General features: G+C 44.8%; 1 protein-coding gene across 2 annotated transcripts in view; it reads right to left on the bottom strand.

Moving 5' to 3' along the window:
• nbeal1 (neurobeachin-like 1) overlaps positions 1 to 27,492 on the bottom strand; it is a 73,360-nt gene that overhangs the window by 10,381 nt on the left and 35,487 nt on the right. For both annotated transcript variants that reach the window (XM_080423059.1, XM_080423060.1), the window contains 31 exons: positions 26,028 to 26,214; positions 25,475 to 25,608; positions 24,651 to 24,810; positions 24,255 to 24,357; positions 23,820 to 23,979; positions 21,894 to 22,052; positions 20,867 to 21,026; positions 19,620 to 19,708; positions 18,752 to 19,381; positions 17,093 to 17,268; positions 15,860 to 16,148; positions 14,295 to 14,603; positions 13,770 to 13,919; positions 12,758 to 12,915; positions 12,413 to 12,537; positions 11,557 to 11,683; positions 10,284 to 10,432; positions 9,610 to 9,743; positions 8,955 to 9,056; positions 8,725 to 8,820; positions 8,486 to 8,610; positions 7,302 to 7,442; positions 6,313 to 6,443; positions 4,900 to 5,009; positions 3,577 to 3,694; positions 3,364 to 3,461; positions 2,997 to 3,113; positions 2,677 to 2,766; positions 2,436 to 2,545; positions 1,707 to 1,879; positions 413 to 507 (listed from right to left, as the gene is read on the bottom strand). In XM_080423059.1, the coding sequence (XP_080279185.1) occupies positions 413 to 507; positions 1,707 to 1,879; positions 2,436 to 2,545; positions 2,677 to 2,766; positions 2,997 to 3,113; positions 3,364 to 3,461; positions 3,577 to 3,694; positions 4,900 to 5,009; positions 6,313 to 6,443; positions 7,302 to 7,442; positions 8,486 to 8,610; positions 8,725 to 8,820; positions 8,955 to 9,056; positions 9,610 to 9,743; positions 10,284 to 10,432; positions 11,557 to 11,683; positions 12,413 to 12,537; positions 12,758 to 12,915; positions 13,770 to 13,919; positions 14,295 to 14,603; positions 15,860 to 16,148; positions 17,093 to 17,268; positions 18,752 to 19,381; positions 19,620 to 19,708; positions 20,867 to 21,026; positions 21,894 to 22,052; positions 23,820 to 23,979; positions 24,255 to 24,357; positions 24,651 to 24,810; positions 25,475 to 25,608; positions 26,028 to 26,214 (4,905 nt within the window). The remainder of the gene's footprint in view (positions 1 to 412; positions 508 to 1,706; positions 1,880 to 2,435; positions 2,546 to 2,676; positions 2,767 to 2,996; positions 3,114 to 3,363; positions 3,462 to 3,576; positions 3,695 to 4,899; positions 5,010 to 6,312; positions 6,444 to 7,301; positions 7,443 to 8,485; positions 8,611 to 8,724; positions 8,821 to 8,954; positions 9,057 to 9,609; positions 9,744 to 10,283; positions 10,433 to 11,556; positions 11,684 to 12,412; positions 12,538 to 12,757; positions 12,916 to 13,769; positions 13,920 to 14,294; positions 14,604 to 15,859; positions 16,149 to 17,092; positions 17,269 to 18,751; positions 19,382 to 19,619; positions 19,709 to 20,866; positions 21,027 to 21,893; positions 22,053 to 23,819; positions 23,980 to 24,254; positions 24,358 to 24,650; positions 24,811 to 25,474; positions 25,609 to 26,027; positions 26,215 to 27,492) is intronic.

The following is a 27,492-nucleotide window of genomic DNA, read 5'->3' as shown; positions in this document are numbered from 1 at the left end:
AAAATCTGAACTTTGAACATTCAGTGGATTTTCTGTGGTCTGGGGTTTTCTGAATAATTAGGCTGAAAAGTAATCTGAGCTTGGCCCTTCGGCAGTGAGGTCACAGCCGATTAATCCCGCCCACTCTTCTCCTCGCCCCTCCCCTCCCCTATCCTTTCCTTTGGGGGGGGCGGAGCAGAGGCGATGCTTGACAGGCAAAATCCCTCACCAGCGACACCCGCAGGCAAAGATTTCTTTTTTCATTGCAGTTGAAAAGGCTTTAGAAATGTGAGAGAAAAACACCTGCCATGGATCAATGGAGTGGATTTTTTTGTTAAAAAATTCTATACACGTTTGAAGGACCATGACAAAGACTTTTAATGTGTGGTAAAACTGAACGTCATGAAACCTTTAAGTTCTCATTGAGACCTACCTGCTGTAGAACCTGCCACACCATACAGGTGGTGTCCCTGGATCCAGACATCAGGTGGATGCCACAGTGGTCTGTCGACAGGCACGTTACAATGTCTGGAGGGAGACACATGCACGTGTCACAATGGTCACATACTGGAATGCACACGTAAATCGCCGCTGTCGGGTGGAAACCTTGTATGTCCAAATCTGTTGGGGGCCGTGTCCACCAAGACGTGTTTTTTTTCTTCCTGAGCGCAGTGTATGTTTTGAATCGTTTACAATGGGAACGGCGGATTTTTGGAAACCCCAGCAGCATGACGAGGAGCAAAGCGTTTATTTTGCGCTCGCTCATTCACGTGTCACATTTTTAACTGCTTGCTAAGAGCTGAAATATTTTCAACTGGGGTGTTTGAAAGCACTTTTTGGTGAGTGCTTTGGAGTTTACACACGGAAAAAAATACCTCGGTGGACACGGTCCCTTACTTTTCAGGAAATGGAAAAAGAATAACCTGTGTCCAATGAAGTTATTATTTAGTCATAAGCTCTTGTTAATACTTTTCCTTTCTTAAATATTTACAAGTAAGACGCGCAAACGCTGGAAGCGAACGCAGCTCGAAAATATTGTGTATTTACAGACTTGTAATCCGTGTTATTTCACCGTGATGGGGAGAGAACATTGACAGTGTGAGTGTGTGTGTGTGTGTGTGTGTGTGTGTGTGTGTGTGTGTGTGTGTGTGTGTGTGTGTGTGTGTGTGTGTGTGTGTGTGTGTGTGGGGCAGGCTGGTGTGCATTGTCTAAATTCCTGCACTCTGGCGCACTCGGGTGGCTACTTACAGGCAGTGCACGCATGGGAGTCACATGGGTGCATGCAGCCAATGAGAGGTGAACACAGACGGACAGACACACACACAACCTGAGCAGGGTTACATAGTAAGCTCCACTTGGTCGGAGGCGCGGCTTTGCCGCGCCTCCTTCCGCGTTCGCAATGACACCCACAGACAGACTTTCAGTTTCAATGTCTTTTTTTGAAAACAGCGAAAATAGCAGATCTACAAACTCACAACACGAGAGCTTGTAGATCTGCTATTTCCGCGACACTGTCATTTGACAAAGTAGGGCATTTATTTACTAAACAAATAATTCAACGTTTAAACACGGAGCTACAAGATTTCTGCCCGACAGCAGAGAAATACTGTATGTACACATGCACAGAGGTAATCCATCACTGTCAAAACACAAGCTGAATGAATCATGTACCCGGGGCAGACTAAAGCTGAATGAATGTAGACGGGGAAGACTAAAGGCATATATACCCATGTGTCTGATGTGCTGTCCTACAGTCTTGCCCTTGACCAAGGACGTGACCCGCAGGCTGTTGTCCCAGTGACCTCCGCTGAACAGCAACTTGCCGTCGTGGGAGACCACGAAGAGAGCGGCCGTCACCTCCACACCAGGGGAGAAGGGACCGGACAGGAAACGCTGGGTCCTAGAGAGAGAAAGAGATGAGCGAGAGAGAGATAGCGGGGGGTTTTAGGAGAAAAAATATGTACAGTAGGAAACGGATGGAGAGGAAAGGAGTGATCAAGCATAAAATGTATTAACAGAGTCCGTTGGTGTGTGTGTGTGTGTGTGTGTGTGTGTGTGTGTGTGTGTGTGTGTGTGTGTGTGTGTGTCAGGTAGTCAGACACACACATTTGCTATTATTTGACTTTTTTTGACAACATCGGTATTGGCCCTTATGCAGCCGATGTGTCTTATATCACGTCGTGAGCTTGTCGATTTTTTTTAAAGGGCCTATAAGTGGTTAAATAAAATAAAGTTTACTTTGTGTATTTTATAATGACTTGTTTGCTTATAAGTAAAATGTTCTGAAATAGATACTTTAATAAATCAAAGTTTTTCAAATTGATTGGACAATTTTGGATAAAATATCAGTCAAAACATCGGTATTCGGTGGTATAGGACTCAAGATCGGCATCGGAAACACAAATCAGGCATCGGTGGGGCTCTAGTGTGTGTGTGTGTGTGTGTCAGGCTCTTACTTGGGGTTGGCCACGGTGGGGTCCTTGAGGAAGGTGAAATAGTTGGAGATGTTCTTGTCATAAGGCAGCCAACCGTGAGTCCCCACCAGGCAGTTCCGACTCACCGTCACCTAGAACACAGAGGAAAACCACGTAAGTAAGTATTCATAAAAAATTACGTTATAAACATGTGATTATGTAATCAAATTATGCAAATCAAAATCAATATTATTCTGATCATCACTGTTATTCTCAGGCTCACCATGGTGTCAGGGCTGCCCTGTGTGATGAAGGAGTGAGACTGGTTCTTGGGTACGACTGCCTTAACCAGAGGCACATTGTCACTGATGCCCTGCAAACAAGACAGGTAGGACATTCCATTATTAGCTTTGTATGGTAAACATATTATATCACTGGCATTATAGTGAGAAACGGTTTTTTTAATATATTTTAACTAAATATTTAACTTGTACCGGTAGTCATGAATGCATCTCTTAATGCAATTAAAACATATTTTAATTTTTTCTCTGCTCTCGGATGCAAATCTGGAAAAGAATGACGAAGACCAGTGGCCGTCCAAACCTCGACAAAGAAGGACTTGAGCTCAGTGAGATGTTCAAAGATGCTGAGAGGACAAGAGTCCGGACGAGTCTTCCTCCTCTCAACCTCCTCCTGAGATAGACGCACAGGGTGGGGCTCCTACACACACACACACACATACATTGTAAACTGTACCCAAGCACTTTCTAAACGAATTCTGCTGTGGCAATGTTGTTTTAAAGAAATTTGTTATGCTGCAGCGTTTAGCCTTCATATGGTATATGCTTTACCAGGTGAGCTACCGGAGCACCCCCAGCATCTTCATTTTCAAGGATCAATCGCTACCAATTGTAGTTCATAAGATTATGGTATTATTGTGATGGAAACAAAGCATTGTGTGTTAGTGTACCTTGATCAGTTGGCAAGGAGTCTGTCCAAAGTTGCTGATCATGCCTTCTACAGCCTTACGTTCCTTCTCATCGGTGATGGCATCCAGGTCAACTGCGCCTGGACACAACAACCATAACACACGTTCTCTCAATCACACAGTAGCACTCTCCCAAATTAATAACCATGACTATTTTAGATGGTGTGTTTAATGGCTTGTGATGACGGACTATACCCTCGTAGGTGCAGTAGTAGAAGACATTGAGGGCCTCCACTGCCGCGGGGCCCTTCTGCTTGTAACCAAAGATCAGGTCTATCCACTCGTGAAGGTGAGCAGACACATACTCCGACTCCTGTTACACACAGACACACAGATTACACAGTGTTAGCAATACTGATACTGTACAGCATGGCTGAAATCAGCACTTCTAAAGACCACATAACTATAAACAACGCATGCATGCACGCACGCACACACACACACACACACACACACACACACACACACACACACACACACACACACACACACACACACACACACACACACACACACACACACACACACACACACACACACACACACACACACACACACACACACACACACACACACACACACACACAGTACATCAAGAGCATGGTTTTCTGAAAGAAATGTCTGTTGTTGCAGCTGAGGAATGCGTTTAATCTTATTGGAATAGATATTGTATTGCAGTTAGTGGCTTTCCCCCTGAGGCACAGAGCACTGTAAACCTTGTGAATGGGAAACAGGGCTGTTTCTCATACAGATCAATAGCAGTAGTGCTAGCATGCATATACTCAACATAGCCGTATGTAAAAAAGACAAAGACCAATTCATCCTTGGTCTGCGAAGTATTGCTAAGTTAACAAAATGGTTTAAACTAAGGAACATACCGCCATCAATACTTCATTATATTCACAGTTTTGGCCATGCAGTATATCATACATAAAACAGACCATTTTCCCGCTAAAAGCTAGATTTTTCGAATTCATGTTTATTTACATTTTCTCTAAAGTAATTAAAACGTCAACTCAAGCAAGCTAGCCATCTCAAGCAGACTCTGCTGCAAGTTGTCATACCATACTGAAATGAATGGAATCCAATGGCTTCCTCGTAAAATCAAACAAACCAAAAGCGTGCTTTGGAAAATGGTCAAGTTGAGTCATAGTCAGTGGGCTAAACACAGACCACCGATATGGTCCTTTAAACCAATGAGGCCACATAGAAGTATTATTATTTTTATTTTTATCACAACATGACAAAATCTACTTAAACAAAAAGGGCTAATATTAACAGTGTCAAGTTAATCACTCCATTAACCTCCACCAGTGGCGGTAATGACACTACAGTAAGTCGCACAACGGAGTCACATAATGGCGTCACATGGGCTCACTTGTGAGTTTGTAGGCCAGCTATTTTCACCTTGTGACGTTGTGCGACAGAGCATGAATAAGCCCTTAGCCTTCACCAGTGGTGGTGATGACGTCACTATTAGCCTTTACCAGTGGTGGTAATGGGGTAATGGAGGCTCACCAGGGCTTTGCGGTGCTTGTAGATAAAGTCCTCCGGGGACTTGGCCCATTTGGGCAGGATGACATCACTGACTCTCTCCTTAGAGATCTGCAGACGACCCAGATCAAAGCCTGCAGGGACGGACAAAAAAGACAAGAGACACGATATGTGAGAATGAGAATGAGGGAGATGTGAGGAGGAGATTAATTCAATACATTTTGATCACTCTAATGGTGAACTGGTTTCCTTCATTGTGTCACTTTGGTCCAGGTGTCAGGGGAGCTAGTCTCCATGATAACATATTTCAAACTGGACCCTGGCAAAGACCATTAAACTTTTTACACCCTGACGTTTAGGGCCCAAGATATTTGGCGTCTTACAAATTTCTCACTCCTGTTTGGCACTATAGGCACTGAACAAGTACAAAGCTGCAAACAAAGCTGCCTTAAGTGAAAAATGCTCAACAATGTCTGTACTGCCTCAGGTGGCTGAAGAAATTCAGCATGAACCACCGCATCCTCAGGATGTTCTAAAACAACACCATCAGCACCATCAAGAATGTCCTATTAAGATGCATCACAGCCTGGTATAGAAACTGCACCGCCTTCAACCGCAGGCAGCTAGATAAGATAAGACCTTTATTGATCCTTTCAGGCACCAAAGACAGTACAGCAGTTAAAAACAGATGGGGCAAGGAAAAAAGCTTCAGAGGATGGCCAAGCGCATCGTCTGATGAGGTGAGCTTCCATCCCTCCAGGGTATACACCAAGCGGTGCGTAGCCAAGGGTAAGCGGATCATCAAAGACACTCACCACCCCTGCCACAATCTGTTCATGCTGCTACCGTCAGGCAGGCGATACCACGGTATCAAATGCAGAAGTAACAGACTAAGGGACAGTTTCCACAGCCAGGCCATCAGGCTGCTGAACAGACGCTGAGCCCTGTCACTACTGTATGTCAGTCTTACCATTACTGTACACTGGTACTATCACTTCATGTAAATATGATACACTGCATTGCCACACATTTCATACATGTCTGTTCCTTGCACAAGACACTGAGATACTCTGCCTTTATTTTTTGACAACACACCTTATTTTTATATTTTTGATATATAAAAAATATCATTTATCAATATGATATTCCCCCCCCTATATTCTTATTATACTAGTGGGTCGCGTGTACACCTGTAAACTGTAATGTTATGTACTGCTAGTGACTGTATCTGACAGCAGGGGAAATATTTTCTTAATAAAAGTCTGACATCTTGCTGCAAATTGTAATAAAGGGTTAGTTAGGTTAGGTTAACGGTTCTCTGAAGTGCATAGAATATAAATAAACCTTTCATAGGCCTCTCGGTAGGGAGCTACTGTTAATAATGTCCTGAACAATATAAAGTAATAATTCTCAACCACTTCCCCCCCGGGCCCTCACCATTTTGGTTTTCCAGGAATTCTGGGAAGTAGAAGAACTCTGGAATGAGTTCCTTGACATCGTTGGGGTTGTCCATGAGTGTCTGCCAGGTAGCCGGGATGGAGTGAAACTGCCGGTCAGCACAGTCGAACCTTGAGCCAGGGGACACGACAGAGCAGCGATGAACAGACAAGGTCACATCTAGCGTGGTGGTTTTCAAAGCGAGGTCCGAAGACCCCCTCAAGGAATTTTGAAGGGGTTCCATGGGAATAGTTTAATTTAACTACCGGTAATTACATTCACTCAAAATTATTACAATACAGGTCTTCCTTAGACAGATGATCTGAGATCTCCGCCTACCAAAATGTTTGGGGATTCAACGTAGGGGCTTACTAGTCTGTAACTCAGAGAGTTACAGACTCTAACTCGGACTGTAACTCAGAGAGTTACAGACCAGACCAGAGAGCTACAGATCTGCACTGTCTGAGTTCAATTACAGTGTAGATTGGGTTCCCAGAGATAAAAATCGTATCCAAAAGGCGGTCTGTGGCCTAATGCAGTGGTTCCCAAACTTTTTAGCTCGAAACCCAGAGGAGAATTTTTATGTCTCCCCGGGACCCAAACTAGAGAAAATAGCAGATCTACAACACGTTGCTATGAGACGTGTTGTGAGCTTGTAGATCTGCTATTTTCACTACCTCTTTTTGTATACATTGTATGTATGTATTAGATTTTTAGAAATGTTCTTTATGAAATACTTTTGAAAATTTGTTTTTAATTGATGAAAAGTTGTGATTTATTTTGTTTAAACTTTTTTAAATCTTTTGAAATTACATTTTTAAATATAGTAAACCAAAAAAAGGGGATATTTACTCTCAACCCACAGAAATCGGTCCGTGACCCACAAATGGGCCGACCCACTGTTTGGGAAACAGTGGCCTAATGCGAATCAAACTGGGGGGGGGGGGTCCTTGAAATTCCAAAGGTTGAGAACCACTGGTCCAACATACCGTCCGCTCTGTAGCTGGATGTGCAGGGAGGTAAACGGCTCCATTCTGATCAGATAGTGCATGACTCCTGCTGCGTTGGAGTAGTGGGTGCCGTAGTGGAAGCGGTCGATGGTGCCTGTCGGGTCCTCAAAGCTCTCGTATCTGACAAGAAACACGCAAAACGTCATTTAACGTGGCTCAAGGGTAGAGCAGCAGTCTTGTGAATATTAGGGTTGTTGGGTTGTATACCTAGGTTACAGAAGTGCCTTTGAGCAAGTCACTTCATCCCTAATGTTCAACTGCTCCCCAATGTAATTACTGTCTCTCTATGCAGCAAGCTGTGCCGTACACAAAGCAGTGTAAATTAGCATATTGATCTACCATTATTCTTCATTTCCTTCCTTTCATTGGCTTTTCAAACAGACTCATGTTAAGTACCACAATAAGATTAAACCGGAACAAATACAGCCTAAATGAGTAAACAGATAACCAATCAATGAAGGGGAAGTGGTGAAGGATGTGCATTATAGACAAGGATGTTAATATATGGATTAGTATTAAACAGTTAGATCCATAAATAAGGACCAAGTTGTTTAAGTGCCCTTAGCGCAGGTTGTTATTAGCCTCAGTGATTTTCAAATTGTGGTTCTTTTTGCACCAATGTGGCCATGGAAGTGATAGTAACTCCTCTGATAGAGGAATATATGCACACTTCTCTCTCATGGCCCTAGTAGTGATAGAAATCTTTCAACAAAGGAATAGATGTACAATTCTCTCTCACGGCCTTAGCATTGCATCAGTGATAGTAACTCTTTCAACAGAGGAACAGGTGCACACTTCTCTCTCACGGCCTTAGCATTGCATCAGTGATAGTAACTCTTTCAACAGAGGAACAGGTGCACACTTCTCTCTCACAGCCTTAGCATTGCATCAGTGATAGTAACTCTTTCAACAGAGGAATAGATGTACACTTCTCTCTCACGGCCTTAGCATTGCATTAGTGACAGAACCTCTTTAAACAGAAGAATAAATGCACACTTCTCTCTCACTGCCTTAGCATTGCATTAGTGATAGTAACTCTTTCGACAGAGCATTGCATTAATGATAGAAGTCTTTCAACAGAGGAATAGATGCAAACTTCTCTCTCTCTGCCTTAGCTTTGCATTAATGATAGTAACTCCTCCAACAAAGGAACAGATGCATACTTCTCTCTCACTGCCTTAGCGTTGCGTTCGTTGAGAGCAGCCACCGGCTTTGAAAGATCCCTGAACACCCGAGGATCTGACAGGTCCAGTTCCTCTGACGTGTAGTCGGCCAGGATCCAAGGGAACTGGAGACACACGCACAGACACACACACAAACACACTCAAAATTAAACACCATTGCCAGGTATAAGAGTGGATTCCTTTACTGGTGAAATGTGTGTACTGTATGAGGAACACACCACTGGGTACTGAGCCAGGTTGTTGTACGTTCTGCCCGCGATGGTGTTCAGCTGCATCAAGTAGTCAAAGTTGGACATCTCCCTGTTCACCCATTTCTTCGAAATAACAAAGAAAGAAAACGTGTTAAGACCCAACGGATTGGCTTGTCCTCCATAAATAAAGACAAAATGGTCAAATGTGACATGATGGCATGAATTGATAACATATCTATTGGTGTCTAAGTGCTGACCTGTGTGAGCCCGGAGGACTTCAGTAGTTCCTGTGGAGAGCGTGTTCCATACAGGCTGAGAGAACGCAGGAGGAGCATGCGGCCGTACACCTTGTTCCGTACCTGTCAATCAAAAACACGCCACATCTTCTGAACAAGCCCAAGAAAATATACTGACTGTACCAGACTGTGGGACTCAAAGGTTTCAAGATATAATCAAACATATGGTTCATAACATATCGGGAATGTAGTTGTAGCTGGATCACAAACATATTTATTAGACATATCGTTGCTGTCGGGCAGAAACCTTGTATCTCCATAATTTAAACTTTTTAAGTTATTTTTTTATAAATTAATTCCCTACTTCATCATACAACAATGACACGCAAAAGTACTACAAATAGCCGATCTACTAGCTCACACCGTGTTGCATTACAAAGGGTTGTGATCCCGTAGATCTGCATTTTTTTGTTTGAAAGTTAAAGTATTTTATATAAATATTAAAACAATGAAAATTATTAACAAGAGCTTGTGACTTAATAATAACCACATTGGATCCACTGGGAGACGGATTTTTTTTTTTTTTCATTTCCTGAAAAGCAATGGTTTTGGACCAACCATACAATTATATTGGATATATGAATGTATATTCAGTAGCAGTGGCCCCTGGGCTCACCTCCTTCTTGAAGTTCAGGAAGTAGTTGGTTTGGTCGATCAGGAAGATCTCTAAGGCAGAGCGTCGAAGGTTATAACGTCGAAGGTGGATCTCTCTGATCTGAGACAGAGGCCATTTGAAGTCATGACCCACTCCTTACAGAGGGACATAGAGAGAGACAGAGAGAGAGAGAGGTTATCACGGGGGAAAATACACTGTGGTGTGACTCAACTTGAATATACACAGTCTTCTCTGGGATGTAATTTAGTTAATTACATGAACCCTAGCGTCGCTATTCTTGGCATGCCATAATGGGGCGAAAATACGTGAGCATTCGGCAAAAATAGCTGCTCTACAAACTTGTGACGTGTTGTGACCTAGTAGTTTGGTTATTTTCCACGAAAAGATTTGGTGCAGAGGGGAAAAAAAGGAAAGGGCCATATTGTCGACATTTGGTGTTTTTAACCACTTAACCCACTAAAACCGGGAAAGGGTCAGTGTCATTTTAGATTTTAACAACTTTAACTATTATTTTGGGGTCGGCGGCCAAATACATATAATTTTGGGGGTCTTTGACATGAAAAGGTCTGATATAACAACCATTAGGATTTAGAAGACATTTGTAGAGTCGGCCTCATGTCTTAAGGGTTAAAACACAATGTATTGGTCAGTGAGTTCCCTGGTTCTCCCCTTACCCTCGTCTTTCTCCTGGCTGCTGTCGTAGAAGTTGATGTGTTGGGTGGTGAGCTCCAGACGCCCGGGCACCACATCCACCACCGTCACCAGCTCACAATCCTCCCACAAAACCAGCTTCTCCTTCTGGCCTGGCTCCTCCGCCTCAGCCCTGGAGATGGACACACAGACACACACAGGAGATCATTTATGACATGCTTGTACTGTATGTCTCAATAGTCCTTACCGGTACTGCTTAAGAGCAGTAGTTTTCAAACGTTTTGTGCCCAAGGCACACCAAATTAAAATATCTCTGTATTCATAACGGATAATAGCAGATCTACAAGCTCACAACGCATCACATCACAACACACTTGTAGATGAAAATTTGTGATTTTTTTTGTGTCATATATGTTATATTATGTTGTTAATTTGGGGTCTTTTTTGCCTTTACTCTGTAGGTAGAGTAGACTCTACTACTACTCAGTAGAGAGAGACATGCAGCAAATGATCCAGCCAGCCGGGAATCGAACCAGTGGTATTTGGTATGCTCCCTAACCACTTGGCTAAAATATATGTTTTTAGGGTTTTTAAATTTGCCTCTGTACTGGGAAATGCGTGCATACACAAAATACTGATACAGTAAATTAAAAAATAATATTCATAACATTTTGTATACCGGTAGTTGTATATATTGCATAATAATGTGTGGTTGCCACAAAATCCCAAGGCACGCCTGGATTTGTCTCACGGCACACTGCCTGGGAACCACTGGCTTAGAGGATGATTTTGTTCTTTAAGCATGATGCCCTCTGTTGGAATGCTGTCTCACGTAATAGCTTTATTTAATGTAAATGTTGATAATAGGATTTCCACTGTGGTTGGGACTGTTTGGGAACCACACAATGTCTCTTTGTCCAAGTTGTTAGTCTGTGTGACCCGGGGGGGAACACCTTATTAAGCTACTTTCACCACCGTTTCTCAATGACTGGTCTGGGGACCACCAGGGGTGCAAATGGACCCTTATGGGTCTGTAACTCTGAGTGTACAAATGGAACCAAATGGACCTGTGACGGTCCATTTGGTTCCATTTGTAAACTCTCAGAGTTACTTAAACCCAATCTACAGTGTAGATTGGGGTCCTATAGATAGCCTATAGATAGCCACAAACCACATTTAAATGTGTCAAATGTGGTTTGTGGCCTAATGCATATGAAACTGTGGGTCCTTGAAATGATAATCACTGTGTTACACGACGCGCTACGTTTACACTGGGAACCACCGGTTTATACTGACTGGTTGTTGCTGGCGGCGGGGTCTTCCTCTGGCAGCTCCAGGATGTCATCTTCCAAGTCGCTGACCTTCACCTGTTTGACCGCCTCAAGTAGGAGGGAGTCCGAGTTCACCCTCTGCTGCTGGACGCCTGGAAGAGAGAGAGAGAGACATGGGGGTCAGGTTCAGATACATACATATTAGATTACATTTCACTTTATTGATCCTTGGGGGTTTGTTCTGGATGTACAGAGATGTGTGGAGTGGAATTTGTTATGCGTCACAAATGATTTCCAAACACAGCCTTTGTTTTCAATTGCCAGCCATGTATTGACAGCGTTCTGTGGTGCGATCAAACAACCTATTACGAAAACGTTTCCATTTTATGAAGGGGACGAGACGCAGCCAGACCTGACCAGTTATTCCATCCAAGCTAAAGCAGGCTGTTGAGCTGATCCGACGTCTGAATGATGTACTCTCCGATCTACAGTGGGGTCCTATCTCCCTCTATGACATGTTGTTTATACCTGCACCCAGCTATTACTACAACAGTTTCAACCAGATTCGATTTAAACTGGGGTCAAACCTATCAGATGAGTTGGGGGTAGGGTCGGGACATTTTGACAAATTGTTTTCTTTTCCTTTTTAGTTTAAATAAAAGGTTATTATGCGTATACATAGCATGGGTCCGGGTCGTGCATGTAGCATCTCGCAGTACATTTCTAGCTCTATTCATGTTTCTCCTTCATAGCCAGCAGTTAACCCCCCCCCCACACACACACACACACACACACACACACACACACACACACGTGCGTCACTGTCTTGGCAACATTACGTTTAGAATCAGCAGTAAGACATGGACGGTCATGGACATTACCCAGGTTGTCTCGCAGTGCGCTGGCCTCGCGGTGCGGGTCAAAGTTGTAGCTACGCACCAGCTTGAGCCTCATGCGGGAGTAGTTCTCAGCACTGGACACCCTCCAGTGCATCTGGTCCTGAAGCCTGTAGGGGGAGACACAAAAAACACATGTAAAAAAATATTAAAAAAACTGAAAGATTAAGGCACACCAATGCATGTCTCAATAGATGCGGACCACGACTAGTGGATGAAAAGAAATGGCACACTTGAGTTGAGGAGATGCTACTGTAAGGCTCTAGAACGTGGCTAGTTTATGAACCATCTTTAGAATATCGTATGGTGTGTATATAAGCTGTGGGTTACCTGTCGGCCCAGGGCCCCCTCTCACACACCAGGCCCCGTCGTGCCGCCTTCCACTGTCTGAAGGTGGCGCTGTTCTGACTGTGCTGCTGCTTCAGCATGCTGTTGTATCGCAGGTTCTCCTGGCGGCCTCGTCTGGAGAAGGGCTCCACAAACTGCTCCTGAATCACAGGAAGAGACAGGAGATCGGTGAGTGTGAGTGTGTGTGTGTGTGTGTGTGTGTGTGTATATATTTGTGTTTGCTTATATTTGAAAATGTGTGAACATTCTTCAACATGGAAACGATTATGCATAAATAATTGCGACTATCTCAAATAATTGCGATTAGACGATTATGCAATAATTGTGACAGGCCAATGCCTACACATATAGCCCTATTTGGAACCTGTGTATTTGTTCACACTTTGCTACCTTTGAGTCTGAAATTAGTCTTCTTATGTCACACTCACAAGATCACTGATACACTAATAGGCTATATGGTGTTGTGTTGATACTATTTGCTTCCCCTTTTTTAGTTGTGGTTCTCACGATCTTTGGGAGGGGTGACTTGGGCAAAGAGGAACCTGTGGTCACCCTTTGTACCACATACACGTACACCCCCGCAAACGTACAGTCATTACAATAAAATAACTGTCCCTGTGCATTACAGCGTGTGAATAAGTAGTGAGTGAATCTATGCTATCACACAAGCACGTGCATGCATAGTTTTGCATACATGCACAAGCATGCATGCAGAGCATTAATGAATCTGCTTTATTTTATAGGATAAGACAGTGGTTCACAAAGTGGGGTCCAGGGACCCCCACGGGTCATTGAGGGGGTTCAAGGGAGTACCCAGCTAAATTATTGATTGTAAGGAACAAAATAGATTTTGTTCCATTTTATGGGGCCCTGTGGCCTAATTCCATACCAAACTAGGGGCATTGAAATTAAAAGGTTTGAAAACCACAGGGATATACAGTATGAAGTACATGCACTAAATGGCTGAACCACTAGGGGGGGGCTTCAAACTGACCTGGAAGCGTATCTTGCTCTCGCCACGCTCCCTCTCTCTCTTGTGCAGGCTGACCATGAAGGCCTCGTAGCATTCCTTCCAGTACAGAGCCATGCTCTCATGACCCTGGCTGAACGTCTCGATCTCATACTGCTTCATGTACGGGATGATCTGCAGGGAACACACAGACGTTAGAACGACCACGCGGCAAAACAAAGCGCTTCGTCGGGTTAAAAAGTATTTTTGTTTTGTTTCGAACCTGAAGAAGATCCATAAGGACCTAAACGTTGTTCTCAATAAACTTTTTGTACGGAGCATTACAAATGAAGAGTTGCAAGCATTACTGTCTTTAAACATAATTACTGTGCTTTACAGTTTGTTTCAGCACCAAGATAAGGTGTGTTAAATTGGTCACAATCAAGATATTTTCTACCACCACCTTTGGGTGCATCTTCCACGCCAAAAACAAAACAACAATCAATAATAAAGGCAACAACAACAAAAACAATAACAAACAAACTATAATAAGGCAAGGCATTCGCTCACATATTTGTCCAGGTAGACGCGCCACTCGGGCGTCTTGCAGTACACCTGGAAGTCCTCGAAGAAGGAGGGGCTGCCATTGGTGTCGGGCAGCTGGGGGAGGTGCAGCTCCATGTAGAGCAGCCGGTGGACCTTGGAGAGCAGCGTGCGGAGCAGGGGCACCAGGAAGGAGTAGGTGTCCTCCGTCTGCTCCAGGATGGAGCGGCGCAGGATGCACTCCACCTTGCCCAGCAGGTAGCAGGCCTCGTCCTGGCTGGACACCGCCTTGGTCTGCAGGATGCCGTTCAGCTTGGCGGTGGCCATGGCGCACACCTGGGTGGTGGACATGTTTATGTAGTATATGAAAAGGCACAATGGAACCCATCCATGTGTGCTGAGATAATTGCAAAGTTCCTGGCTAGATTAGGTTTGAAAACCACTGAGTCAATACACCGCCTACACAGTAGGCGGTGTATAGACTTATGTGATGTTTGTGATGTTTGCCCTCACCGTGTCCCTATTTTGGGCCTGTTATTATAGTATAACATTTTCAAAAACCTTTCAAATTAAAATGTTTCAAAAATAGCTAGAAGAGAAGATCTAAAAGCTGTGAGATGTAGAGAAGGGCTCTTTTTTCTACTCATCATTTGAGGGCATAAGTGGTTAAATTAAAGCACACATTTTCTTTTTTATTGGCTACACTCATCCCATAATCCTTAAACCCTCACCACTACATGCTAATCCTAACCCAAACCTAAGCTTCTAACCATAACTTCTAAGCAGGGTCAGCAGAATGTTCTGCTGAAGTGTACACGCATGCAGTATGGACATGCACAATCAATAATTCATTTTTACACTGCGCCCAGTGGAGCGGGTGCATTGTAATCTGTCCGTTTGGTTGTTTTAATCTGATTGGGATCAAATTTAGCAAATCAGACAAAGTTCACGGTCACATTGCAAGGTCAAAGCAGAGCCCTATGCTTATACATAGCTTGTGGTGCAGGTGTAGCATCTCTTTGAGTGCATTTCTTCTGATATCATATATCATGTTGGAGAACTCAATACACATCACCCGGCAACACGCCACGCCGCATACACCACTGGTTCTCAACGTGGGGTCCGGGGAACCCCTGGGTTTTTGAGGGGGGGGGGGGGGTCTGCAGCTAAGTGATTGATAGTTAGGAACCAAAAGGACCCTTAGGGGTCTTTAACCCATTAATACCTGGAACGCATCTGTGTCACTTTTAGATATCTTTAGGCTATTCAAAAATAGCAGATATACAAGCTCATAGCGCGGCACCGAGTGCCGCGCTACGAGCTTGTAGATCTGCTATTTTTGAAAAATCGTGAAAATTATTTTTTTACATTTTTTTCCGAAAAACTGTTAGGATTTAGAAAATGTTTAGAAGCGGCCTCAGGTCTTAATGGGTTAACTCCCAGAGGGTACAAATGGAAGCAATTTTGTACACTCTCTGAGCTAAATGAACACTGAGGATATTACAGTGTCCCAGAGAGAACAAAAATCAAACGGTCCTTGAAATTAAAAAGGCTGAGAATCACTGGCATGGACCACAAGCCAAGAGCCTCACCTCGGGGTCCTCCTGGGCCATGAAACCCAGCAGGAGGCGGAGGCCGACCTGGGACAGCTGCAGCCACTGGCTGCCCGAGGAGTACCAGACCATGAGGCTGTCCATCAGCGTCACCGTCTCCTCCAGCGCCTTCTCCGTCCACAGCGCCGGGTTGACCAGGCCCTCGGCCTGCAGGAAGTCCTGCACCACGTGCAGCAGGCGCACCGCGTTCTCCGTGTGCTGCGGCAGCGTGGCGGCCGACGCCTCGCGGTTGTCGCTCACCGCCCACTCCAGCATGCGCTCCATCAGGCTGTACAGAGAGAGAGAGAGTTCATTTATTTTAAAGTCTTTTTGGGGACACCCCTGGTACTGTAGCTCTGTTGTGTCTGTTGGAAATGCGATTCCAAGACTTCAATTTGAAACAAGAACACGGACAAACCACTCCAAAATGGAAGCTGCTGGGTTCTAGTGCCGAGGTTATTCTGGAACGTAGCAATGACGTTTTCAGAAACCGTCCGTATCAACTTTAAGATACATGAATAAACACATTTCCAGTACACTTCCGATGCCTGTGTCGTTTTGGTGCGAGTGTCACGGGCAGACACTTGTGACTCAATAGTGTTTAGAGAAGTAAAAATAAACGAATTTATCATTGTGAAAAATATACCAGTGAAAGATTATATTTTAATTGAAAAAGTTACACAGTATAACTTTAAAGCTGCAAAACAGAAATTATTTTAATGAATAAAACACGATTTGGACCAAAGAGTATGTTGCTTATCCACACTAAAGGTCCTTACACACCGGGGCGATTTTTTCGTGCGAATAATACGCTTTTTTTTAAAACCTTATAAAGTCAATGCAAGCGTACATGGCGCGAAAAAGCGGAAAAGCGAAGCGAAAAAGAGTCTTTTAATTATTCGGAACGAGTCCGAATTTTGCGTATATTCGCACATTCGCCGGTGTGTAACCGCCTTAAGAACTATAATGATAACTATAAAAACATTGTTGTTCTAATCAAGTGGATGGCATAGTCACCACAACTACTACTCGACGACAATGGTAAACAATAGAAACACTGACAGCCAATAAAAATCCATTCGTAATTACTGGGCGTCACGTTCTACACGTTTGACATCATTATCGTTATAGTTATCTTTATAGTTATCATTCTTGGTGTGGACGGCCTCTTTATGGCTCAAGAGGGTTGAAGCGTTGAAAGCCTGTAAACTCCAGCCCTGATTCTGCTCTGACCTGAGCTTGATGTGGTCCATGGGCAGGAGCAGCTCGTTGGCCGTGCCCAGCTTGGTCAGAGCCGAGAACACCTGGCCTCTCTCTAGCCAGGCGTTGTCGTCCGAACCCTCCACACCACGCCACATCACACACAGCAGGATCTCCAGCAGCATGTTACACAGCTCCTCCTCCGCCCGCTGACAGTGAGAGAAAGAGAGAGAGAGAGAGAGAGAGAGAGAGAGAGAGAGAGAGAGTGATGTCAGTTGTCTCATAGGAGAATGATGTAACTTTCATGGAATCGTCTCAAACTGAAAACAGAAAAATACACTGGATCATGCTCCCATGGAAATGCATTGGATTGCCACCAAAGGTGACCTTTCGATTAACGTCTAGCTCTTTCTCAGTGTGAGGAGGAGACAGCCTCTCGATATTTTACCTGTGATAATGATTCATAATCCAGTTTTTGGACTCACATTTCACATGTTCTTCTGTCCCGCACAAAGTATTTAGTAACTGAACCAACACCACCAAAATAATTGTCTGTAGGCGTCTACGGCAGCACAGGATAGAAATACAAGCAAGAATCCTCCTGGGGCATATTACATTAAGCTGCAGTTCAGAACATTGCGAAAGAGAGTATATTGAGAAGTGAAAACGTTCGGAGTTTTCTGCTGTAGAACAACAGCCTAGATACAATAAATTATTAATGCATTGTAGTGTACAAATACAATTGTATTTTGAATAATGATCCATTGAGGGCAATGGAACAATACATTCCTGTAACACGGATGTTGTCTGCAACAACAGATACAGACAACGCGGTGAAGTTAACTTAGTTAGTCAGGCCGCAAGCTAAGCAGGTGTTGAATCTGTCACTGTTAACAATGACATCACAACAAACATAGATAGACCCTGGCACCTGCTACAACCTGCCCTTTGTGGATATGGTTTTAGTGCTGTATGATTAGTGGTCGTTTCAAACATGAGAGCACACAGTAAAGTTTAGTAGTGTATGATTAGTGGTCATTGTTTGAATTCCAAACATGAGATCATGCAGTAAAATCCTCAGTGTTAATTTATCCATTTGTAACTCAGAGAGTGTACAAATATTTTTAATTTAAAAACAGTGCGAGTTAAATTAAAGCTGCAATCGGGAACTTATTTTAATAAATAAAACATGATTTTAAACAATCTGTATGGTAGAGTATGTTAATACAATATAACTCGACTATCATATTTGCAGTGGTTGGCTGTGGTCTCCTTAGTCTTCTATTGACAAATATAGTCCCTGGTATCAGATAGGACACCTACTGTTTGACAAGTACTGCCTTAAGCTCATAAGGTTGCTCTAGACCGGGTTCAAATCCCGGCTAGGACGTGAAAGTTATGGATTGCAGTTAACACTCAGGATTTTATAGAGCAGTGAGGCAAATGAAAGTGAGAGCTGCAACACCCCTCACATGTCGGTGACATTTTTACACACCGAGTCAGAAGACACGTCAGCTAATCCCTACATTTCATGCAGGGATTTGGTTTCGCAACTACTTGCACCTTCTGAATCCTCCGGCTTCCAGGGAAAGCTCTCTGCACCTAGAGGAGATATTTTCTAAAAGAGTGGACTCTCGAAGCAGTGTGCGGCGGCTCACATTAAGGCTCCCCACGTGCACCCCCCCCCCTCACCTCAACACTGTTGAAGGACTCTCCCAGGGAGATGTTGTCGCTGAACAGGAAGCTGTCGTCCGCCAGGGAGGACGTGGCCTCGCGCTCCCCGGAGCCTCCCGGGAAGGGCTTGGCCGTCTCCAGGGGTGACGGCGTGCTGGGCACGCTGCCGGGCGTAGACTGGCTCCCGCTCTCCCCGGCCTCGTAGGCCTGCAGGTAGGACAGGTCGATGCTCAGGCCCCCGGACTTGCCTGCCGCCCAGGGCTTGAAGGGCGTGAGGTTGGGTTCGGCGGAGGCGGACGAGGAAGGCGTGTCGACCAGGGAGACGACGTCTCCGTTGTCCAGGCTGTCCACGGAGCGCGAGTCGCCCACGCTCAGGCGGTCGTCCTCCGGCCGGTCCAGCCGGCCGGCGCTGCCCGCCCGGCCTCTCCTCTCCAAGGGGAGCTCCAGGCGGTTGCTGCCGCTGCTGGGCCGACCCGGGCCCAGACCCAGGTCCAGGCTGCAGGCGCTGACCGAGTCCGGTGCTCCCCGGGAGGACGAGCCCCCTTCCCCTCCGACTCGCAGGTACAACCTCATCAGGGTGTCCTGCCAACACTGCTGCCTGGCGATCTGGACCGCTGCCTCCTGCTGGGACTGAAGCAACTGATGAACCTGGAGCGGAGGGGTGGGAAGAGGAGAGGAGACAATTACATTAAAAGTAGAGTAGAGGTGGGGTGGAGGTAGGACAGAGAGAGGGGAGATGAGGCAGGGTAAAGTGTTCACTGTGTGTGTGTGTGTGTGTGTGTGTGTGTGTGTGTGTGTGTGTGTGTGTGTGTGTGTGTGTGTGTGTGTGTGTGTGTGTGTGTGTGTGTGTGTGTGTGTGTGTGTGACTGTGTGTGTGTGTGTTTACCCTTTTGCAGACAATAAGGCGCACGTTGGGTCCAGCCCGGTGAGTAAGCTGGACGAGAGCCATGAGGTCCTTGTAGTTCACAACGTTATCTGAGCATCACACACACACACACACACACGCACACGCACACGCACACACACACACACACACACACACACACACACACACACACACACACACACACACACACACACACACACACACACACTATAGATTATTCACTCTATTGCTTGGTTAACTCCCTGTGAGAGGCAGACAGGCAGCCATTCTGTGCACTCTGTAACCTCAACGATAAACTTCATAACACACTGCATTGACTAAACGCTAAATCCACGTCCCAGGACAGTCGTTTTCCCCTCCTCTACTGTGTATGTGTGCACGAGCTTGTGTGTGTGCGTGTATAAATAAACAAAAAATTCAGCTTAATAGGCTGGGGAAGTATGAGAAAGTAAATTGTCTTGGTGCTCAATGAGAGTTCATGTAATTAATTAATTCGATTCATTCAAGGAGTGGCCACTTAAATTGAATTGGTCTTACTGGAAAGTAAGGGGGTGACTGGGGTAGGAATCCTGGCATCCCACATTGTTTGTTGTGGTGTGTGTGTCTGTGTCTGTGTCTGTGTGTCTGTGTGTCTGTGTGTCTGTGTGTGTGTGTGTGTGTGTGTGTGTGTGCGTGCGTGCGTGCGTGCGTGCGTGCGTGCGTGCGTGCGTGCGTGCGTGCGTGCGTGCGTGCGTGCGTGCGTGCGTGCGTGCGTGCGTGCGTGCGTGCGTGCGTGCGTGCGTGCGTGCGTAGCAGTATTAGCCAGTTAACTATGTCACTGTAATAGTCATGTATTCAACATTAAATACACTAAATATGATACAGTAAAATGTGTCTTTTAAATCCGGGGGCACCAATAGGATAGATGAAAGCTGTGTGCCCTTGGACTGTAACCGAAGCGCCAATGAGCAAGGCATCTAACCACCTATTCTAGCAGAGCATCCCAGAGAGTGATGGTACATTACAATGCTGTGATTGTATCGATTAGGTTCACGATATACAGTAGTAGCATATGTTAGCATGTTTGTATGTGTTTAGTCATTGCTAGCTGTCTGCAAGCGTAGATAAACAACACAGTAAAAGTAAGTTAGCCAGTTTGACCGTAGGCTCGCCCAGTCTACATGTCCAAGTGTCCCTGACTGCTCCTCCCATGCACTCATCTGAGCAGCCATCTACTGGGGGAATGCAGTAAAGTGATTTCCCCTCACCTGTGTGGAGAACCTGGTTGAGCAGGCAGCGGACCAGGGTGGGGGTTATGTGCAGGTCTGAGAAGAGCAGTGACAGGCCAGAGTAACCCGCCTCCCTCAGCCTCAGACGCTGCTTATTCCTCTCATAGACGCGGTCGCAGCGCAGCATGCGCTCAAACAGCTGGGGAATGCACAACACGCTCAATTAGAAATGAAAGCATTACGGCATTGATTGGATTTTGTTTTCCGTAAAGAAGCGTGACCATGGAACTTGGACATCAATTCAGTTCTTTATCGTGTATTTAATTTTCTTCAAATTATTTTGCCATGTTTCCCAGGCTGTTATGGGAAATGACAAATGACATGTTCTCAGGTAACGTATCTGGTTTAGTAAAGCCTAATTAATAGTAGATAAATACAAATACAGTCAAGGTCGACGTGTGCAACATACCAAAGACATCAATGCAACAAACAACTTAATTAACTATTACTAATCTCCATTTAACATCAATCAAGAGAAGAAAAGGATTACATTGATCACCATCATCTTTGTCCAATCCACACACAGGGTCTAAGACTGTGCTGCTCAGCTGAAATAGTGAATGGAATCCATCGATATTTAAAGCCATGGTTCTCAACTCTGTCCATGAAAACCCAGAGCAAGCATGTTTTTCATTCTATCCTACTGTATAGTTAAGTGAATTCGCTAATTAAGCTGAACGCAATGAACTCTCTGGTAAAATAGAAAACCACCACTGATCATATTCACATGGCAGCTATTTTGCTCTTACATCAGACTCGGGGGGTTGGGAAACCCCACCCCCATGCATAGTAAAGTCCTCAGTATTAATTTATAAATGCTTAACCCCAAGAGTGTACAAATGCAACCACCTGGACCTGTAAGGGCCATTGGTTGCATTTGTGCACTCCCAAGAGTTAAAGGATTTTATTGTGTGGGGGTCGATAGGCTCCCAGGCCTGAGGCAGAGGACCATGGATTTAAAACGTGGAGCTCAGAATGGGTCTGGGCAGCGCAAACTAGGGCCCACCTTGAAGACGAGCTCCCGGAGGCGGTCCGAGTGCTTGTTGTTGAGCAGCAGAGCGTAGCAGGAGTCTGCAGCCCCGGGCTCATATAGCAGCAGGAAGAGCTGGTCTTTGGCTGGACTGCTCTGTAGAAGGCCTATCAACAGCTCCAGTAACCCACACAGCTGCAATATACACACACGCACACGCACACGCACACACACACACACACACACACACACACACACACACACACACAAATCCAGAATGAGTGCACCTACAATACCTACAGTATGTTCCTACATACCATGCTCTACAAACACCACAGTATTCAAACTGTATTTACAAAGGTTTTTGTATGCCAGCTTGTTTTGCGCTCTGCTTAGTTCACAATGCTGCATTTATACTGGGGTAATAAATAACTATTTAGGGTCTTCAAACGTTATCTATTACACTTTAGCTACATACAGTAACTTTGAGCTACTAGCAAAGCAGTTGGAGGTCCAGGGGAAGGCACGTTATTTGTATCACAAATTATAATCAAACCCAGGCACTGGATAACATCAGAGAGTCAGGACAGGTCCACTTAATAGCACGGACATCGGTGGTTTGACACTTTCTATTGATGTTATTTTGGTGCTTATAAGTTCAATCTTTTTCCAATAACCACAAATAGACGGAACGCCTGGATCTGTCCTGAAGATGAATGAGAGGGGGCAGAGATGAGAGCAGGCAGACGGCCAACAGAGGAACCAGGATGTCCAGATTATACTGACCATATGTCTGTACAGGATGATGTCAGCATCCGCATAGTAACGACACCAGAGTAAGGGGATATGGACAGTGACAGAGGAAAGGAAAAACAAGCCTGGACCCGACAACCAGGAGAGAGAGAGGAAGGAGGTGAACGAGGGAGGGAGGGATGCGGCCGGAATCGGAGCTTGCAAAACAGCTGACTTGATATGCTCCTACTGAAGATAGTGAGTGGTTTCGATGGGGGGGGGGGTGGAGGGTTCCGAGAATGATTAAAGAGACAGAAAACGCTTAGCATTCAGTTTGAGCCAGAGAATACTGATGGATATTGCACTGGACAATAGATCGTTCAGCTGCAAGGAGACTTGTAAGTGAATTCCCATTTTAATCACATGAGCCGTAGCATCACGAAAAGCACAGAAGCTCACAACACGCAACGTGTTGTGAGCTTGTAGATCAGCTATTTTCACTGAAGAGATTTGGGGTGGAGGGAAAAAAGGAGGGAATCAAGTATAAACCACTGGGGGACCCCAGTATATAGGGTTTGAGGGGTTACTAAATGTCACTACAGTTATTCTCACAAAATGGTTATTTTATTTCTAGTGATCGCCAAAGGGAAATCACTTCTCCGCATTTGACCCAGCAGTGTGCTGCTCCAAGTGAGCGCACAGGGGGCGGAGTTAGGGGTTAAGTGTCTTAATCAGGGACATTTAACCGCAGGTGACACAAAGCCTGGAGGAGTCGAGGATCAAACCGATTCCCAGACGGCCTTGTCTCTACCTCCTGAGCCACTGTCGAGTGCTGCCCGTCATGAGGGCAACGTCGCTGATTTTCAACCTGAATCCCGTCGTTCTAAATCTACCATAACACTTCCCAGCAGTGTTGTGTGTGTGTTGAGAGCTCAGCGTTAAGAGCAATGTGTTGCTATAAACAAGCACAGGACTCAGGTTAGTCGTTGTCCTTTAAGTGGCAAAAAGATGAGGGTGGATTGGAGGGCTGACAAGCCTGACATGCAAGACTGCACGTCTTGCATGTCAGGCTTGTCAGCCCTCCAATCCAACACAGGCAACACAGGTTCCAGGACCAAACCAGGGTTGTTGTGGTTATGTGGTTGATGCAATGTGATGTCATTCATAAGAACGCATTCATAAGAGGGCCTCCAATCGGGTGCCCTGCCACTACGTAGCTCCAGCCCTCACCTGCTCCTCGTCTCCGATGGCGGCGATGTGTCCCAGGATGCTTTGCATCTCGTCCTGGGACATGCCCTTGCTGATGTAGTACTTGAGGAGGCCACAGAGCGAGGCGCGGATGGTGCGAACGTCATCTTCACTCAGTTCACTCTCTTTATTAGTGTTCTTTCTAAAAAACAAAAGAAGAAAACATCCATAAGGAAGTGAATTTGCTTGGGATCTTATAACCTCATTTGTAACTGAAATCAGAGCCGGGTACAACTTCCTTTACAGTCAATATGTAAGTAGTAAGTACATTTTATTTATGAAGCACCTTTCGAAACAAGGTTACAAAGTGCTGTACAATGGAATGTGCACACTATAACAGCTCAAGGTGTTGTAAAACCTAAATGTCCTGTGCAACAAAACAAGTGCAGCAATGCATTCTGGCATATGGAGTCCCACCCGTAATAGAGGCGAATGGTGTCCAGCAGGAATTGAACTCCGTATCTTTTCCTGAACTGCTTCCTGTTGTCTTTGATGACGGTGGACATGTACTGGATGTGACCTGCCGCCACAAGAGAACGCAAAACAGCACAGTGATCACAATCATATGGAAACAAACCCACTAACAGCAACAATATAGGCCAGTAGGCTAATGACAACAGACACAACAGCAGCAGCATACAGAATGATATATCATATCATGTATATCACAAGCACACACATCCCTTTGCCCACTCTCACAAACACATCTACAACCATCCAACTCGACTAGATATACCCTATGTCTTATATGCATGCATCATATTGAATTAACTTCTTTACTGAACTAAACACATGACCCACACCGCTGCTCACCGATGCGCAGGGGGAAGTCTCCTTGGTTCCAGATGTTGAAGTTGAACAGCAGGTGCGTGTAGAGCTGCTGGAGCAGCGCCTGGTTCTTCTCGTAGGTCACCTGCTCCACCAGCAGCTGCACCGACACCAGCACGCTCACGTCCACGAGGCCCGCTGGAAGCTGCAACACACACACACACACACAAACACACACACACACAGTCAGTGGTACCCAGGACAATTCACCTGGCTGGGGACAGTGTTAGCAGATACGTATATCTGTGATCTATGCCATTTGATTGGACGAGGGCAATCTCAGGATTATAGCTGTTGGTTCAGTAGGATGTACTTAAGGCATGGGTTTGGTGAGGTTAAGGATCTGTCCGATGGCTTAAGAAAAAAAGAGATCCATATGGGAACGGCAAAGCTCAGACTTCATGAGGCCAACCTGTGTCGTCTTGTCTATGCCATATACAGTATGTCATATCTATGACGTATGATTCAGAGCCCCTTCCATCAATGTCCATTATGGAATTTACCGTAAGTAAAATATTTCAGAAAGTATAAACCATATGTGAAAAGAATGAGATTAGTGGAAACACTTCCTTGGCCTATTGGAAGTGTGCACAAGAAATGTGGCGCTGATCGGTCCAGTGGTTTGCGAGACTAGCTCCAGGCACACAGACCCTCTTCAAGATGGCTGTGCATCTTATAGAGCCACACCGTAAAAATCATAGAGAGAAAGAGACAGACGGAGAGAAAATAGAAAGAGACAGAGGATAAACTAAGCAAGGGAGACGCAGACAGACGCACATACAGTGTCAGAGATAGGTCAGCATTGATACCTTCTGCAGCAGAGCTCCCATCGTTGCTACTCCATGCGAGTGCAGAAGACTCTCCTGGTTGATGGGGTGTCTTTGCAGGAAGTGTTTGAGGACCAGCAGGAAGGTGGCCACCAGGTTCTTCTCCAGACGCGCCTCTGAGGAACACACAGAAACAACAATACAGTTTACATCCTTGCTGTCGGGCAGAAACCTTGTCTCTCCATATTTCAGATTTCAGTTTTTCCATAAATTAATTCCCTACTTCGTTATACTACAGTGTCACACAAGGTAGCAAAAATAGCTGATCAATCTACAAGCTCACAATGCATCGGATCGTGACACGCTGTGAGCTTGTCTTTTTTTTCCATTTTGGAATTTTCTTTAAAGTGAAAGTGGTTAAGTGTGTTATTGGGTTTTATAACTATTGAACCAATGAAACGTATTAACAAGAGCTTGTGACTGATTGGATACAAATTCTCCTGATGGGTTGTAGCATTATTAAAGACTCCCTCCACACACACACACACACACACACATACTGTACACACACAAACCACCGTAAGTATACACACACCTGAAGCCCTATTGGATGGAAGGATGACCCAGTCTCCCTCACCGCCGGCGGCGGGCGAGGTCACATCAGGGGTGATGAACTCGGACCCCGCGGCGGGGTCGCTGCACTGCTGATCGGGGGTCAGCAGAGCCAACTGCTCCAGGATGGGGACCAGCACCGGTGGACCGCCCACACAGTTGATCACGTCCTGACACAGGCACCAAGGATGTGAGCATTAGGAGAGGAACATTTGAAATGACACCTACACAGGTGATCATTGGGCAGGGCGATATGACCTCAAATCAATATCACAATTATTTCAAACTTTTACCTCGATTATTGAACAATTATTAAAAAGGGGGAGATAGCAGATCTACAAGCTCACAAGGTGTCACAATGTGATGCTCTGTGACGTGAGCTTGTATATCGGCTATTTTGCAATTTCTATACACATTTTTTATACTATTTTTGTACAACAAAGGATAATACAGGCCAGGGTTAAGTGGTTCATTATACTAATCGATTTAATCAATTATCTAAAACTTTGTGTTGATCCGTTGACATATTGACAAGAAATTAATCAAGGAAATATGTAACAAAAAAACTGCTTCTCGATTATTCAATTAACGTACATGAGCAAGATTAAGTCCAAAATAACCGATATCAAATAAAAATTGGTTCTAAATATCCGTTTCAATATATTTTCAATGAATTGCCCAGCCCTAGTTGATCATGTCTTCAGTCTGACACACAGAATGTCAAAATTAGGACAGGGACATTTGAAATGACATTATGACTTGTGAGATATAATATATAAAAGCTCACGACTGAATTTCATGTGAATTTACGGTGCTTGCATGTTAGCTGAAGTCATTTCTTGGGGAACATCTGAGAAGCAACTTGACCAATCTCTCCTAATGAGTGTCTAACTGCACATACAGAGACAGCCAAATATGTTAACCAAAAATACAAAACAGATGTCTAGATTTGGTCCAGTGACTAAAAGTATGGAGTTTGGATTGGATCCTACCAGCACTGGACCCCATGTACCCTCTGCTGACAGTGATGTTTAACTGTGCATGTTTATAACAACGCATGGGTATTCTGGTAAAGACTCTCCTGCAACCAGAGGGTCACAGGTTCAATCCCCATGACCCCACACGTCCACTTATCCAAAGCATCCTTCAGCAACACAATCTCCTCATACAGAAAACAAAGACATATTTCACATGCATCTACTCGTGTTTTAATATAAATTACATACAAGAAAATAGATCAAATTAATTTAGGCTCTGGGTATTTCGCTATATTTTGGCCCGTCAAAAATCCAAAATCTGTATTTTGAAACCATTGCTTAATTCACACAAAATAAAGTTGGGAATCATACGGTATGTACAACATTGTGTACTGTCTCTACACAAAAACCACACAGGAGCTGCAGTGTAAATGTTTCGCTACATAGCAGAGACATCCAGTACAAGACTAG

The sequence above is a fragment of the Gymnoscopelus braueri genome, assembly GCF_963280865.1.
Source record: "Gymnoscopelus braueri genome assembly, chromosome: 24".
Taxonomy (NCBI): domain Eukaryota; kingdom Metazoa; phylum Chordata; class Actinopteri; order Myctophiformes; family Myctophidae; genus Gymnoscopelus; species Gymnoscopelus braueri.
This window is presented reverse-complemented; position numbering and strand designations above follow the sequence as displayed.